Source organism: Lithobates pipiens, unplaced genomic scaffold (genome assembly GCF_037356315.1).
Source record: "Lithobates pipiens isolate NorthernLeopardFrog02 unplaced genomic scaffold, aLitPip1_a1.2 Scaffold_19, whole genome shotgun sequence".
Lineage (NCBI taxonomy): Eukaryota > Metazoa > Chordata > Amphibia > Anura > Ranidae > Lithobates > Lithobates pipiens.
Window position 1 is genome coordinate 178,143,343 of NW_027507764.1, and position 18,023 is coordinate 178,161,365.

Sequence of the window (18,023 nt, forward strand, 5' to 3'; positions counted from 1 at the left end):
AATATTCACGTAAATGTATTTTATAGGCATTTTATGTGATAGACTAACACAAAGTGGCAAATAATTGTAAAGTGAAAAGAACATGATAAATGTTTTTCAACATTTTTTGCAAATAAATATCTGAAAAGTGGGGCGTGCATTTGTATTCAGCCCCCTTTACTCTGATACCCCTAACTAAAATCTAGTGGAACCAACCACCTTCAGAAGTCACTTAATTAGTAAATATAGTCCACCTGTGTGCAATTTAATCTCAGTATAAATACAGCTGTTTTGTGAAGCCCTCGGAGGTCTGTTAGAGAACCTTAGTGAACAAACAGCATAATGAAGGCCAAGGAACACACCAGAAATGTCAGGGATAAAGTTGTGGGGAAGTTTAAAGCAGGGCTAGGTTATAAAAAAAATATTCAAAGCTTTGAACATCTCACAGAGCACTGTTCAATCCATCATCCGAAAAGGGAAAGAGTATGGCATAACTGCAAACCTACCAAGACATGGACATGCACTAAAATAACAAGCCAGACAAGGAGAGCATTAATTACAGAAGCAGCCTTGGTAACTCTGGAGGAGCTGCAGAGATCCAAAGCTCAGGTGGGAGAATTTGTGAACTACACAAATCTGGCCTTTAACCACTACAATACAGGGCACTTTCGCCCCCTTCCTTCCCAGCCCAATTTTCAGCTTTCATCGCTCTCGCGCTTTCAGTGACAATTGCGCGGTCGTGCTACACTGTAGCCAAATTACATTTTTATCATTTTGTTCGCACAAATAGAGCTTTATTTTGGTGGTATTTATTCACGACTCCGTTTTTTATTTTTTGCGATATAAGCGCAAAAAAGCGGAAATTTGGAAAAAAAAAAATATTTTCTTTTTTCTATTTTAAAAGAAATCCAATAAAATCAAATTTTGTCATAAATTTAAGCCAAAATGTATTCTGCTACATGTTTTTGGTAAAAAAAATTCTGTTAAGTGTATAATAATTGGTTTGTTTGATCACGGACATATGTACGCAAATGATCATGTACATATGTGTGCAGGTGATCACGTACATATGTGTGCACATAATCATTGGGGCAAGTGATTTTAGTGGGACATATGTGGGGGACATGTTTTTATTATTAGGGACATGTGTTTTTATTTTTTGGGGACATGTATGTTTTGGGGACATGTGTGTTATGGGGACATATGTGGGGACTGTGTTTACACTGTGTGGTGTGTTGTGTGTTTACACTAGACTGAAGATCAGTGAGTAAAAAGCTGTAAAAAACAGCTCATACTCACTGATCATCAGCCGACTGCAGCAATCTGCTCTCCTCTCCTCAGCGATGACTTCTGTGTGAGGAGAGGAGGAGCCGATTGCCTAGCAACCGGCTGTTTGTTCACATCACATGACGGCCGTGATTGGACACGACCGTCATGTGATCAGGAGGGCCAATCACAGAGCCCTCCTGCCGATCTGAGATGCGCCGTGTCCCGGTGACACGGGCGCATCGGGATCGCGCCGCTGCGCGGGCACGCGCGCGCGCGCGATCCTGCTCCTCCTGATGGACGTTCCTGAACGTCCTATCAGGAGTAGACGGCTCCCACCCGGCCGTATATGTGCATTGGCCGGGTGGGAAGTGGTTAAAGAGGAAGTAAACCATTACAAACCACTTTGACCTACAGGTAAGCCTAGATTAAGGCTTACCTGTAGGTCCAAGAAATATCTCCTAAACCTATATGGTTTAGGAGATATTTGCCCGAAAACGGGCACCGCTGTCTACGGCGCATGCGCTGTAGACAGCGGCGCGCAGGCGCACTAAACGCGGCAGTTCCAAGAATGGAGCTGCCGCATTTGTCGACTCCCGTGCGCATGCGCGGGAGTGACGTCATCGCGGCGTTGCCGAATGACAGCGGCGGAGCTGCGAGACGCCACTCCCATGCGCATGCGCGGGAGTGACGTCATCGCGGCTTCGCCGCTGTCATTCGGCGGAGCTGCGAGACGCCACAAGCAAGATGGATGTGGCGGACTACAGGGGACAGCGGCGACTTCGCTGGCTCCTGTGTCAGGTAAGTGACACATAATGGGCTACTATGCGATGCATAGTAGTCCATTATGCTTTACCTTTGCAGGGAAAAAAAGAGGAAGTAAACTCATCAGGGTTTACTTCCTCTTTAAGGAAGAGTGGCAAGAAGAAAGCCATTGTTGAAAGAATGCCATAAGAAGTCCCATTTGCAGTTTGTGAGACGCCATGTGGGGGACACAGCAAACATGTGGAAGAGGGTGCTGGTCAGATGCCAGAGTTGATGGGAAGATGGATGAAGCCAAATGGAGGGCAATCTTAGAAGAAAACCTGTTATACCCCGTATACACGACCACTTTCCCCTGTCGGAATAAACGCTGAAGGTTTTTCTGATGGAGTTCCGATGGAATTCCGTTGAAACTGTCTTGCATACACACGATCACACCAAAGTCCGATTTTCAAGAACGTGGTGACACACAGCACGTACAACGGGACTAGAAAAAGGAAGTTCAATAGCCAGTAGCCAATAGCTTCCGTCTCGTACTTGCTTCAGAGCATGCGTCATTTTTGGTCCATCGGAACAGATACAGACGAGTAGTTTTCCCGATAGGAATTGGTTCAGTCGGAAATATTTAGAACATGTTCTATTTCTAGGTCCATAAGATTTTTTTTTTTTAAAAAGTCCAATGAGGCATATACACGATGGGAATATATGATGAAAAGCTTCCTTCTGACTTTTTCTGTCGGACATTTCGCTCGTGTGTACGCAGCATTAGAGTCTGCAAAAAACTTGAGACTGGGGTGGAGGGTCACCTTCAGGCAGTACAACAACCCTAAACCTACAGCCAGAGCTACAATGGAGTGGTTTAGATCAAAGCAGTAGCAGAGCTACCAGGGTCACACCAGTCGCACTTGTAACTGGGCCCTGGTATTCTACCACTATGGGGGGGCCCGCTGCCAGAAGCTTTTTCTGCTAGTTACCCAGAGGCAATAATGGGAGAGTGTACTATCACTGCACAGCGGACTGATCACCCAGCCTCTCTGTCCACTGAGTTCGCAGCTGCACTGTGTACAGTATTATCCTTGCCACAGTAACTGCACAGTGGATTGCTCACCATGAGCCACTGAGTTTGCAGCTGCAAGCCCCCATAGCCACCGGGAGGAAGAAATGGGATACTTTTGTCAGCTGACCAAGTAGAGTGAAGGGGAAGGGGCTGGAGGAGGTCACATCTTAGGATAGTGACCTGGAGACATGTGGAGGGAGCCGGAGCATACACGCAACATGGATCATAGAGTCTTACGCTGACAATGGGAGAGCGAGTGAGTACCATAGATTCCAACCCCCACCAATGCTGCTACTGATCCCATCACCCTCCAGCACTGCCAGTTCCCCCATTACCCCAAACAACACTGGCACTGCTCCCATCCTACCACCACTGTCACACTGATCCCTTCCCCCAAACCAACATTGCTACTGATCCCACCCCCCCAGCACTGCCACTGATCCCATTCCCCCCCCAACACTGCTACTGATTCAATCCCCCCAGCACTGCCACTGATCCCATATCCCTCAGCATCTGCCACTGATCCAACCCGCCCCCCCATCTGCCACTGATTCCACCCCCACAGCATCTGCCAGTGATCCCACCCCAGCATCTGTCAGTGATCCCAACCCCCCAGCATCTGCCAGTGATTAGTCCACCGCCTCCCTCCCAGCACTGCCCTTGATCAATCCCTCTTCCCCAGAATTACCACTGATCACATTATCAACAGCACTGCTACTGATCCGTTTCCCCCCCCCCAGCAGAACTGCCACTGTCCCATCTCCCACACAGCACTGCCACCAGGGGCGTAACTATATGGGCCACAGTTGTGACCTGGCTCCATGCTCTAGGGGGCCCATGCTCCAATGTACACTTGGATAGGAGGAGCGGCATATAGAGGAACTGATCCCCTCCATTTTCCATGTAGAAAAATGGAGAGATTGATTCCTCTATATGCCTCCCCCTCCGTTCCTCCTATCCAGCTTCTTTCTGCTGCCCCTGTCCTCTCTCCGTGCCCCCCTCCGCTCCTTCAGCATTTCCGGAGGATTTGTTGGGATGGAGAGCAGGGAAAGTGCTGATAAATATGTAATTTAACGGCCCCTTCTTTGTCTGAATGGACAGAGTCAGTGATCTGTACCGAGGTAAATTAAATAAATAATAATAGTAATAAAAAATGACTGACACAAGTGGTGAAACTTCCAGGGTTGCAAAGGTCACACTTGTGACTGAGCCCTGATGTTCCACCACCAGGCTTTGGGGGAAGGGAAGGGTCCCAGGCCAATGAGAAAGAGCCCTGTCTGGGGGGTCGGGGGGCCCTTCATGGTTTCTTGCACCGGGACCCTGAAGGTTCTAGTTACACCTCTGGATCAAAGCATATTCATGCGTTAGAATGGCCCAGTCAAAGTCCAGACCTAAATCCAATTGAGAATCTGTGGCAAGACTTGAAAATTGCTGTTCACAGATGCTCTCCATCCAATCTGACAGTGCTTTAGCTATTTTGCAAAGAAGAATGGGCAAAAATGTAACTTTCTAGGTGGTAGAGATATACCCAAAAACACTTGCAGCTGTAATTGCAGCGAAAGGTGGTTATCCAAAGTTTTGACCCGGGGAGCTGATTATAAATGCACGCCACACTTTTCACAGATTTATTTGTAAAAAAAATTTGAAAACCATTTATCATTTTCCTTCCACTTCACAATTATGTGCTACTTTGTGTTTGGTCTATCACAAAAAATCCCAATAAAAATAAATTTACGTTTTTGGATGTAACATGACAAAATGTGGAAAATTTCAAGGGGTGTGCATACTTTTTCAAGGCACTGTAGTAATTAAAATAATACAATAAAACTGCCTTCATTAGTTTTATGGTCATCCTGCCAATATTTTTAGTTTTTTTTTAGTTACATTTTTAATATAGGCAGCATTTCTCAGCCAGGATTACATTGAACCCTATCTTTTTATTTATAGGTTTATAGGGGTTTGAATGATCCACTTCTGCCTGTTAGAGCAGTTTCCACTAACCCTTTAAGGGGGATTCTTCCCAGTGACCAAAAAATTTAAGGAGCATTCATCCCTGTGACTATGACACTAATGTACCCTGAGCTTTAGAAATGGAAATTATTAACAGGGGTTCCCAGAGATTGAAAGGTCATTTTATTGGCACGTATACACGACCAGACTTTCTGGCAGAAAAGGTCCGACGATCTTCCAGACAGAGTTCCGACGGACTCTTGATGGAGTTACGACGGACTTCCGACTGAATGGACTTGCCCACACACGAACTGACCAAAGTCCATTTGTTTTGAACGTGATGATGTATGACGGGACTAGAAAAGGAAGTTCAATAGCCAGTAGCCAATAGCTGCCCTCGCATCGTATTTGGTCCGCCGGACTAGCATACAGACGAACAGTTTTCCCGATAGAAATTGATTCCGTCAGACAGATTTGAAACATGTTCTATTTCTAGGTCCGTCTGAATTTTTGAAGAAAAAAGTTTGATGAAGCCCACACACAATCGCAATATCCGATGGAATGATTCCGTCGGACATTTTCTGATGGAAAGTCCGGTCGTGTGTATGCGGCATAAGTGCTCCTCCATGTTTAAAAGGTTGAGAAAGGATGGTTTTATCAGGCAGTTCTAATTAATATTCTGCACACAAAGGTACCTAATAAAATCAAGGTCTTTCATAGGATGTCAAATCTAATATTCAGCCATGAGTAGCTAAACAGGTGTAATGTCTTTTGGTGTTTTCTACCTGAACAACACAGAATGATTTTCCCTATGGTCAAAATGCTGTCAGTCGTCTTTGCTATGTGCTCTTGTGAAGCCATTATAATATCTATTATTGCTACTTCAGCTAATTTAATGTATGCTTCTCACAGCTTTTGCTCTGCGTATGGATGTCCTGTGGGGATCCAGTTCCTTTTATTTTGGTCACTGACAGATGCTTGGAACTCAGGATGAAGGATTTGTTATTTGTGACAGTGTTTGAACAAAATATGACTGAAACTGAGAATATCTAGGATGACCTTGCTGCTCCTGGAAGCCAAAGGAAGCATTTCTGCTTAATCAATACATGTCCTTGCTGTTTAATATGATCCTCTGGCAGATAGCCAAGGTTTATAGGAGAGAATTGTGATATGTAAAATGAAATGAAAGATGTTCTCTGTTTGAAATTCTGGTTTATGACCTGTAACACAGCCGGACATTTTTCTTCCTTACGAGAAAAAAAGTTACAAACAGAAAGCATAACAATAGCACATACAGTACATATGCAATTATAGAAGTAGAGACAGTGAAGCAAACATTCATGTATTTTCACCATCTTTTTGTCTCGTCCACTCATTGAACAAACAAACAGTAGGACATTTAAAGCTGAACTCCAGGCAAAAAGCTAAATATACAGATTAAATAGATTAATAAAATCTATTTTCTCTGCAAAGGATTTATATTTCTGTCTATTCCATCATGGGATTACATCTGCCAGAAACCATAGCCAGACTAGAGACCTGACTTTTCTTTGCTGCAGTATAGCAATAAATCTAGGTTTTGTCCCTGCCCTCAGCTAGTGATTGAACAATGATGGAGAAGCAACATACTGATGAGCTCATCTCTTGATCACTCTGCTTCATACTCCTATCATCATGTTCTTGATGATAGGGGTATGTCTACACCTGATTTTAGGAAGAAGAGACACACATGTGACTCTAAGACCCATTTCACACTGCGCCGCCCATATCGTCAGCTGTAAAACACTACTATTTTTAGCGGCGTTTTACTGTCAGATTTGCGGCGCATTTCGGCCTCTAGCGGGGCGCTTTTAACCCCTGCTAGCTGCTGAGAAATGGTTAAAACTGCCCGCAATGTGCCGTAATAACAGCGTTTTGGCAGTGATATAACTGCGCTGCCCTATTATTTTCAATGGGAAGCAGCGGTGGAGGAGTGGTAAACACACCGCTCCTTCACCGCTTCAAAGACATCCTGACGTCCTGCCAGCGCACCGCTCCGGTGTGAAAGCCCCGGGCTTTCACACTGGAGACAATGGTGCAGCTGTTTGAGGGCGGATTGCAGGCACTATTTTTACCGCTATAGTGCCTGCAAAACGCCCTTGGTGTGAAAGAGGTCCCATCTAATTACCGGCATCAGTAAAATACTGGGAATGGGCCAGGTTCTGGAGATGATATAACTCCTGTGCACAAACAATAGCCAAAGAGGATGCCTGAGAATCTGGAACTAGCAGAAGTGGAGATGGCAGCAGCAGGGAACATTGAAGGGTTGAGGGTGTCTGCTGTTAGTAAACCTTTACTTTTTTTATGTAAACCTGAAATAACCGTTTAAGGACAGTAGCGACGGCAAGTACGACCCTTATGCCGCGTACACACGATCAAACAAGCGGGTGGAAAAGTCCGGCAAACTCAAGTCCGCCAAACAATCCCCCCGTGTGTAGCCTCCGGCATACTTTTTTGACCCGAAAGTACGACGGACTTAGAATGCCGTGTTGCACTCCAATCTTCCCGCCGGACTCGCATTTCGGCGGACAATCTGGCCGTGTGTATGCCAGTCCGCCGTACTTTTGAAATGAGCGGACTTTTCCCGCCCGGAGAAAAGTCCGCTCATTTCGAGCGCGTCTCCAGGTAGGCGGGGCCCGCGAAGGAGACTTCGCTGGCCCCGCCGCCTGGTATGGACTTAAAAGGGAACCCCAACGCCGAAAAAAATCGGCGTGGGGGTCCCCCCCCCCAAGTCCACAACAGACCCTTGTCCGAGCACGCTACCCGGCCGGCCAGAAAGGGGGGCGAGCGAGCGCCCCCCCTCCTGAGCCGTACCAGGCCGCGTGCCCTCAACATGGGGGGTGCCTTGTAGGTTGATGTCACATGGCGACAGTCCCAGCATCCTCCGGGACTGTGACATCGTAAGGGGGCGGGGTCACCATGTGACACCAACCCATGTGACATAAACCCATGTGACACCGCCCCTTGTCCCTATATAAGTGGCAGCGCAGCGCATCCCTGGCATTGCGGCCGGAGAGATCGTCGAGTCAACATCTCCTGGAGAAGAAGAAGAAGAAGAAGAACGGAAGGCGGCGGCGGCGACAGATGACCGGGCCACCGCCTGTAAAAGTGCTATAAGAAGACGCGGCAGAAGAACCGAAGAGTGGGACAAGACCCCCGAAGTCGGAAGAAGAGGCCGCGGCGACGAAGAAGAATGCCGGGCTCCTCCGCTAGTAAAAGAGCTACAAGAAGATAGCGGAGGTGTCCGGCGAGAAGACCCCCGAAGACGGAAGACCCCCGGAGCTGTGCAATAAATTATTTTATCTTGTGTGTTGTGTTTTTTTGTACTGTATTTTACAGGTGATTGGGTAGGGGTACATTGTACCCCATACTCATTCACATAGGGTGGGGGGCCAGTATCCGGGGGCCCCCTTATTAAAGGGGGCTCCCGGATTCCGATAAGCCCCCCGCCCGCAGACCCCGACAACCAACGGCCAGGGTTGTCGGGAAGAGGCCCTTGTCCTCATCAACATGGGGACAAGGTGCTTTGGGGTGGGGGGCCGCGCGGCCCCCCTTCCCCAAGGCACCCCCCATGTTGAGGGCACGTGGCCTGGTACGGCTCAGGAGGGGGGGCGCTCGCTCGCCCCCCTTTCCTGGCCGGCCGGGTAGCGTGCTCGGACAAGGGTCTGTTGTGGACTTGGTGGGGACCCCCACGCCGATTTTTTTCGGCGTTGGGGTTTCCCTTTAAGTCCATACCAGGCGGCGGGGCCAGCGAAGTCTCCTTCGTGGGCCCCGCCTACCTGGAGACGCGCTCGAAATGAGCTGACTTTCCTCCGCGTGTGTGGGCGAGTCCGTTCATTTCAAAAGTAGGGCGGATAGTACGGCGGATTTAGTACGCCGTATTAGTCCGCTCAAAAAGTGCCGTGTGTGGGCAAGTAGCCCGTTCGGAAAGTCCGACGGACAGTCTGGCGGGAAGTCCGCCAGACTAAGTACGTCGGACATACCGCTACGTGTGTACGCGGCTTTACTGTCAATTTGGGAATTCTCTGACATTTATGGACCTGTGTAATCTTCTGTCTAAGTATTAATGATAAAAACTTACTAGCCCTTTAGACTTCTAGGGAAGTCCCCAATGGTAGATATTTGGCTGCAATGCAAATAGAAAAAATTGCTTGCAGTGACTAAAGAGTAGGTATGAGCAGTTTGGTTCAAGCAGTTTGGTTTGTTTGGATCAAGCCACTTGATCCAGGTGCTTTGTTCACTTCTATTTTGACTAAATATTTCTGGACCATATCAATTTTGTTAAGTTGCCAATACTATTCCCATTCTGGTCTTGAGCTCCCCTATTTTCCTTTGTAAACACAGAGAAGGAGAAGAAGTTTTTAATAAATTTGCCTTATCTTTGTCCCCAGTAACCAACTCATAATTATCTTGTAAAGGGCCTACATGCTCAGACCCAACATTTTTTACTGTTAATTTATTTTTCTACTCTCTTTTGCAACCTGTCATTCGTTTTGAATTTTTCGCTTTTGATTTCTCCTCTACACATTCTATTTTATTATTTGTAACCTTTTAAAAGATGATAGTGTTATTTTATTACTATATTTTTGAATGCTCTTTTCTTATTTATAGCTTTGGACATGAGCCACATAAGGCTTATTTTTAGCCTTTAACTTATTACCTATATATTTTGTTGTTTTGAATCAATCCCATTTCTATTCTATGTTCCTCAATAACAAAATCCCCGTCATGTCTAAATCTTGGAGAGCAGCCCCCCACCTTGGAAAATGTAGTGTTTTTATCTTTCCAGTATGTGCTTGTTGTTTTCAGCTAACATTACATGAAATCATAATAAAAAAGAAAAAGGCGATGACACCCGGACTCATCCAGTCTTGTCCAGATCGATAGGGTTATAAGGGATTAGACCACTCAACCACCCAGTCAAGCGATCTGTTCACACCGTCAGCTGGGGGCTATCAGTGTCAAACCAATAAACACCCCCCCCCCCCCCCCCCCAGGGTTGTAATTCACTGAACGAAAGCATATATTAGGAACAACAGGAAAAAGCTCCAAAAGATATTCTTCAAAGAGGATATACCGGATACAACAAGATTTTACTGATAACTATTCACGCCACAGATTAATTGTATAAATACATGTATAAATATAAAGTACCCCCTCAAAAACAAACCCATTGAAATTAAGAAAGTATCAAAAATGAATTAGTCGTTATAAAAAAATTCAATTGATTTGTCAATTAACCGGTTCCCAACCAGCGCACGCCGATGTACATCGGCAGAATGGCACGGGCAGGCATATTGGCGTACAGGTACGTCCAATCTTCAATGCCGCCCTGCCATCGCGAGCGCGCCTGCGGCGGCACGCTCGCATGCCGGTCGGGACCCCGTGAGTCCAGTCGCGGGTCCCACAGACTCGATCGCTGCGGGGATACCCGCGATCGTCTCACGGGACGGCCGAATGGAGAAATGCCGTTGTAAACAGCATTTCTCCATTCTGCCTAGCAACTAGTGACGCTGATCTCTGCTCCATGTGATTGGAGCAGAGATCAGTGTTCACTAAATGAAAGCCAAACCCCCCACAGTTAGTAACACACCCCTAGGAACACTTAACCCCTACATTGCCACTCACTGGTTAACCCCTTCACTGCCGGTGTCATTTACACAGGAATCACTGCATTTATATAGCAGTGATTGCTGTATAACTGACATTGGTCCCAAAAATGTGTCAAACATGTCCGATGTGTCCGCCATAATGTCGCAGTCACAATAAAAATCGCTGATCGCTGCCATTGCTAGTAAAAAAAAAAATAATAAAAAATTATTAATAAAAATGTCATAAAACTATCCCTATTTTGTAAACGCTATAACTTTTGCGCAAACCAATCAATAATCGCTTATAAATCTTATTAATCGCATACCAAAAATATGTAAACAATACGTATCGGCCTAAACTGAGGGAAAAAAAAAATTTAAATATATTTTTGGGGGATATTTATTATAACAAAAAATAAAAAATAATGCGTTTTTTTCAAAATTGTCGCTCTATTTTTGTTTATAGCGCAAAAAATAAAAACCACAGGGGTGATCAAATACCACCAAAAGAAAGCTCTATTTGTGGGAAAAAATGGACGTCAATTTTGTTTGGGAGCCACGTCGCACGACCGCGCAATTGTCAGTTAAAGCGAAACACTGCCGAATCGCAAAAAGTGGTCTGGTCTTTGACCAGCAAAATGGTCCGGTCTGTAAGTGGTTAACTCCAAAAAAAAGGAAAGTAAGGAGATGTTGCTGCAAGTGTCCTATTAATTTCCATTTAGGATTGAGGTAACTATACCCAGAGAATTTCTAATCCTAGTATATGAGAGAACCCCTGGTAAGGTTTCGTGGAGGCTAGTCTTCAGTAACAGATTTGACCAAGTATCGGTGAAGCAATAAACAAGGAAACAAACAGCTTCTCCTAGTGAACAGTCCTTTCATTTGTTATTACAAATACAACTCACCGTTTGATGTTTTGTTTCATACTTTGTTTCTTTTGCTTCCTTAACAATTTCCGTTCCTTGTACAGACAGCCACACCACATGTAGATTACAGCATAGATACCGACTTTGAATGAATGTCCAAATGGGTCAGGGTTCTATAATCTCAAAGCTTGGATAGTTGCCAGCAAATTTAATTACATTGTAACATTGTATGAAGACACCAGCCTTGCAATATTCTCCAGTCAGTGCAGATGATAAACATTAGTGGAGTCACGGAATGAAGGAACTATAGCGCTAAAAGAGTGAAAATGCCGGTTCTCACATCACACAAATGTAGTGATGTCTCGTTATGCTTACATGTTTCGCTTGTAACCAAGCTTCCTCAGAGCATGCTCTAACTGGAGAATATTGCAAGACTGGCATCTTTATACAATGACACAATGTGATTAAATTTGCTGGCAACTATCCAAGCTTCGAGATTATAGAACCCTGACCCATTTGGACATTCATTCCAAGTCGGTATCTATGCTGTAATCTACATGTGGTGTGGCTGTCTGTACAAGGAACGGAAATCTTTAAGGAAGCAAAAAAATCTAAGTATGAAACAAGATGTCAAATGGTGAGTTGTATTTGTAATAACAAATGAAAGGACTGTTCATTCAGAGCTATAGCCATTTGTTTCCTTGTTTATTGCTTCACTGATACTTGGTCAAATCTGTTACTGAAGACTAGCCACGGAATCTTACCAGGGGTTCTTTCATATACTTGGATTAGAAATTCTCTGGGTATAGTTACCTCAATCCTAAATGCAAATTAGTAGGACACTTGCAGCAACATCTCCTTACTTTCGTTTTTTGGAGTTAATTGATAAAGACTAATTAATTTTTGATACTGATTTATATATTTTTTTTCAGTACCATGCATGGTTTACATTTTTTCAAATAGATTTGGTGTGTATGGACTGAATGGAAGGTGTGGATGAGTGCTCATGATAGACACCGGTGTCTCATTAAGACCTTGTCTTAATTTAAATGGATTTGTTTTGGAGGGGGTACTTTATATTTATACATGTATTTATACAATTAATCTGTGGTGTGCATAGTTATCAATAAAATCTTGTTGTATCCGGTATATCCTCTTTGAAGAATATCTTTTGGAGTTTCCTGTTTTTCCTATTAAATGAAATCATGTTATGGTCACTCCTACCCTATATGGACATTAGTAAGGTAATCTTTACAATGTTTGAGATTAACAGGTCCAGCAGAGCATCTTTTCTAGTTTTAGGCTTCTATAAACCATGCCATACAATTATCTTGAAATAGATTTCTAAATTTCCACCCTGTTACTGTTCCAGCAGTGCCATTACTCTATTCAATTCAGGATAATTAAAATCAAAGTCTCAGCCCTCACAGTCATTTCTATCTGTGCAAGGAACTGAGTCTCCACCTCCTCATTAGCACTGGGTGGCCTGTAACAAACTCCAATAATTAACGTTGAAGTATGCACACCCATATGCAGCACAACCCATAATGCTTCAGCACCCTCACCATCAACAAAGCCCTCTTTCACACTCGCATTGAGATCACTTCTCACATTAGAGACAGACACTGACAATGTTTCATTTCACCCTGTCTCTCCAAAAGAAAGCATAGCCAGGAATTGTAGGAATCTATTCGTGTGAAGAATGAAGCCAGGATTTAGCAATACCAATAAATTAATATTTCTCTTCATGCACCAAAGCGTACAAATCTCACATTTTGCTTGGCAAACTTCTGCCATTGAACAAACACTTTAATTAATTCTCACATTTTGCACTTCTGTTTTGCATATCTTTATTACTGTAATTTACTTTACTAACTGTAATTGCCAATGGTTGTTTGTAACATGGGAAACTTCTTACCACATGCCAAATCCCTCCTCCAATCTTCCTATATTCCACCCTCCTTTAGTGTCTGACCCCTTTCTGACTTGTCTGCCTCATTATATTCTAATTCTCCCTCCACCCTATAAACTAGTTTAACTACCCATCTTTCCTATAAACCTCTCACCAAGCACAGTAGACCCCCTTCCTAATTAGGTGCAAACCATCTTTAGAATATGGGTTGTACCCCTATGAAAAGTCAGCCAATTGCTCTAGAAGCCCAAATCCTTCCCTTTTACACCAGGCTTTTAGCCATGCATTCAGTTCTCTATGTTCCCCCTGCCTCTACTGTATTGTACATGGCACAGGCAATATTTCATAGAATATTACCTTGGAGGTCCTTTCCTTCAACCAAAACAATAAGCCCATAGGTTTTTGGTGCTATTTGAAGGAAGCTATTTGTTGGTCAAAAAGGTACTGGATATTTTAAAATTGTATCTCAAAATGATCACTAGATACTGATACATACAGGTATGCAGCTAAGGTTACATGTAAATGCAAAGTTTTCCATTAAAAGTCATATGATATGCGGTTTTACAATCTCCCTATTCCAATGCTTCTTAGCATTTCATATGAAAGTCAGGATTATTCTTGCTCATCATAACTCCTATATCTCTTTGTTGATCATTAAGACCATCACATTAGCAGAAGGCATGAAAAAAAGTAAGTGAGAGAAGTGAAATTCTCAAAACAAGAAAAAGGTATCTGTGACTAAAGTCTGTCCCGTATAGACATAAATGGATCCTATATTAAACAGACTTGAGTTGCAGATACCACTTACTTGTTTTATAAACCAATCATTTGTTACCGAAGGTACTGAAAGTACTGTAGGTTTTTGCTATGTACCGGTATTTACTTTTTGTATGATATTTGGACATAATATGTCTCACTGCATGTACGTATTACAGATAAACCAACAGATTTTGTATGCACACATTATCAATGACCCAGTCCTGGGGAAGCAGCAATAGACCGCAAAATGCATTGAATAAGGGGTTTTTATACACATATCACTTTTGAATCTGTATTAGTATAAGTATGATGTAACTGACTATTGAGTTGTGAATGATTATACATGTATTTACTGTATATTTTATGAATGGAATAATTAAAACAATAGATTTGTCAGTTGTCACATTGTAATTTTGAGTTATAGTCTTTTTCTTGAGTAAATCTAGGAAGAAGAGACATACACATGGCTCTCATCTAATTACCAGCATCAGTAAAATACTGGGAATGGGCCAGGTTCTGGACATGATATAACTCCTGTGCACATACAATAGCCAAAGAGGATGCCTGAGAATCTGGAACTAGCAGCAGTAGAGATGGCAGCAGCAGGGAACATTGAAGGGTTGAGGGTGTCTGCTGTTAGTACACCCTTAGATTTTTAATGTAAACCTGAAATAACCGTTTAAGGACAGTAGCGATGGCAAGTACGACCCTTACTGGCAATTTGGAAATTCTCTGACATTTATGGACCTGTGTAATGTTCTAAGTATTAATGATACAGCAAAACTCACTAGCCCTCTATACTTCTAGGGAAGTCCCAATGGTAAATCTAAAGTTCTCCATTCCTTTACCTAAAAAATAATCCTTTGATTCTACATCATATTACCAACCTGAATTTACAGGAAAAAATTGGCACGCATATGTTAGAATATAACTTTAGCTGCCTATAACACTAGCCTTACTGATCATTGTAGCATACAGTTTTCACTGAAGGTTGATTTCAGTAGATACAGCAACTGCAACTAACCACAAGTATAATAAGTACATTTAATTATCAGACGCACCAATAGTTTAATTTAGTAAGTAATCATGGGAAGAATTCACAAATAAATTCCATGTTTTTACTGAATCCTGTAAATGTTTTGCCCATATATTATATTTTAACAGTCCTCTTAAAAATAGTGAATAGTAGTTAATATTATGTAAAAACAGTAAAACTGCTACTCTCAGGAGAGATCTTCACCCCCTGCATGCCGAGACTGTTATCAACTATAAGTTACGCAACATCAATGGATAGTAAATGTACTGGAGTTAGAGGAATAAGTATGCAGGCTGTTTTACGTTTTATGTAAACAGCTCAGTTAAATCTACGGGGACTAACTGTACAAGTACCAATGTGGATAAACATCTTGTTGCCTCAAGACTCTTGAAAATAATTACAAGGTAATCGACAAGCCAGTCATCAGAACCTGGTAAACAATTACAGAAAGACATATAATAGCATCCCCTGAGAACTGAGATGCCATAAACAGTATGTTACCTGTCATAATCTTGGCAAATTTCCCCAACAGCCACAAGTGCTTTTAGATACTCATTGGGCTGGTAAGGATGGATGTAGTGCAGAGAGCAGCTGTTCCGTGGGTCTCCATTAGATGCTGTGAAGTCAATTGCTACCTAGAATTAAGTGGAAAGGTATTATTATCCTTTAATTATATGGCATGCACATGCTCTGCAGTTCTAAACCATATCAGTACCTGTCACATTATATGTTTTGTTATTGTAAACATACACACGTATTCTGGGGACCAGTTTATTTGAAAATAAGTTAACTACATGAAGACTTAAGATATATGGTGTATGTCCTAAAACACTTTAATCAAATACCATGGCTGTGTGGTATATGCCCTGTTCCTCTTTCCACAGCTGCCGCTAGTGCTGTCAAATGCCTGCTGTCAAAACAATTGGGACTTACTTTGTAGCACAGAAGGGGTGGCAGCTGCTGCTAAGTAAAATTAAACTTTGAAGCAGTGTTTAAAACTGCACCTCTGTTAACTTATTGCTGTCTGGGTATCTGTTGCAGTGATTTGGACCTAACAGAAACAAAGAGCGATAAAGCGTTTTTTTTTTTTTAATAGAGACACTACTCATTCAATGTTATCCTATGTGACCATGTACACAGTCTCGTTTTTTGGCGTTTTTAGGCAGTTGCGTTTAACCTCATTTTTCCAGAAGCAAAAAAATGGGTTCAGACACAAACGTTTTCCACGTTTCAGATGCCAAATGTGGCAAAACGCTGGTACCGCATCTAGTCGCATTTTTGTTTATAAGCGTTTTTAAAGGTGCCCTATTTTTTTGACATTAAATATCTCAAAATTTATGGCAAATGATGAAAACCCATTAAAAAATATTGTAATTGCTTGCAATGATTCATAGACCATTTATATACCCTAAGGAGCCCTTGATCCAATCCAATACACCACTAGCATTGCTGTTATCCGAAGTATAATTGGAATTTGACCCATATGTTGTTAGATTTGAACAAGCAACTAGTGGCAAGTGACGTGGAAAGTGGACAATCCACAGCTTGTGGCAGGTGACATGGCAAGTGACGTAGCAAGTGACGTAGCAAGTGACGTAGCAAGTGACATGGCAGGTGGACAATCCACAACTTTTGGCAAGTGACGTGACACATGGACAATCCACAACTTGTGGCAGGTGACATGGCAAGTGACGTGGCAAGTGAACAATCCACAACTTGTGGCAAGTGACGTGGCAAGTGGACAATCAACAACTTGTGGCAGGTGACGTGGCAAGTGACATGCTAAATACAAGTACACTGCTGCTCTCACAGCTGTTCCTACTCACTCTGGTCTCACAAAATGGCCAAAATAGTTAAATAATACTATTTTTTGAGCTTGGGGGGGTCTCATGAGGTTATCTTATAAACGCTTCTAGACGCAAACGTGGTAAAACGCTGCTAAACGCAGCTAAACACGGCATGCAAACGCAGGCAAACGGGCGTTTATAAACGCCGGTTTCAGTTTTTTAAACCGTGCGTTCAGCAGAGTTTGCACCAGCGTCTCATGTGCATGGGGCCTAAGGGTTACTCTTATCTTAATGCTGTATTGAACCCAGCTGAAGATTTCTACAGGAAGAGTGGAGAGGGAGAATAGAGGTACAGACAGCAATTGAATATTGAATCCTTCCAACTCTATTCGAATCTGATCAAGAAAATGTTTTGACTTAGAACATACAAAAACCTACAGTCTAATTGTTAAAACTATAATTGGTCAATTATTAAAAAACCCAACCATAACAGGGAATAAAATGGCAATTGTTGCAATATTTATGGAAAAAAATGAATAAATGATAGTGTGGGCTAGTGACATACTAAATAGCGGCACCAACATCCCTGAATAAAGCATATACATATTGCAATCTTTTATGTTACACAATATTTGTGCAAAGGTTTTTCAAACACAATTTTTTGGGAACAAAAAAAACACTTTAATGAAGTAAAAAAAAACTTTAAAAAAATTGCGCACGCTAGTGCGACAAACTACGGTTCTTAAAAATCTCCATAGGTGACGCTTTAACATTTTTTACAGGTTACCTGTTTAGTGTTACAGAGGACATCTAGTGCTAGAATTATTGCTCTCGCCATTTACATATGCGTGCATGACCTACGTATGTGTTCATTTTTGCGTGCGAGCATGGAGGGAAGGGGAGCTTTTTTGTTTATTTTAACTGTCCCTTTAATTTTTTTGATTACTTTTTTTCTTATTACAAAAAAATGTAAATATCCCTTGTGATAGAAATAAGGATGATAGGTCCTCTTTTTGGAT

The 18,023-nt window shown here is 42.7% G+C and overlaps 1 protein-coding gene across 2 annotated transcripts in view; it reads right to left on the reverse strand.

Moving 5' to 3' along the window:
* CPNE4 (copine 4) overlaps positions 1-18,023 on the reverse strand; it is a 660,573-nt gene that overhangs the window by 69,182 nt on the left and 573,368 nt on the right. For both annotated transcript variants that reach the window (XM_077491511.1, XM_077491512.1), the window contains exon 11: positions 15,719-15,852. In XM_077491511.1, coding sequence (XP_077347637.1) covers positions 15,719-15,852 — 134 coding nt within the window. The remainder of the gene's footprint in view (positions 1-15,718; positions 15,853-18,023) is intronic.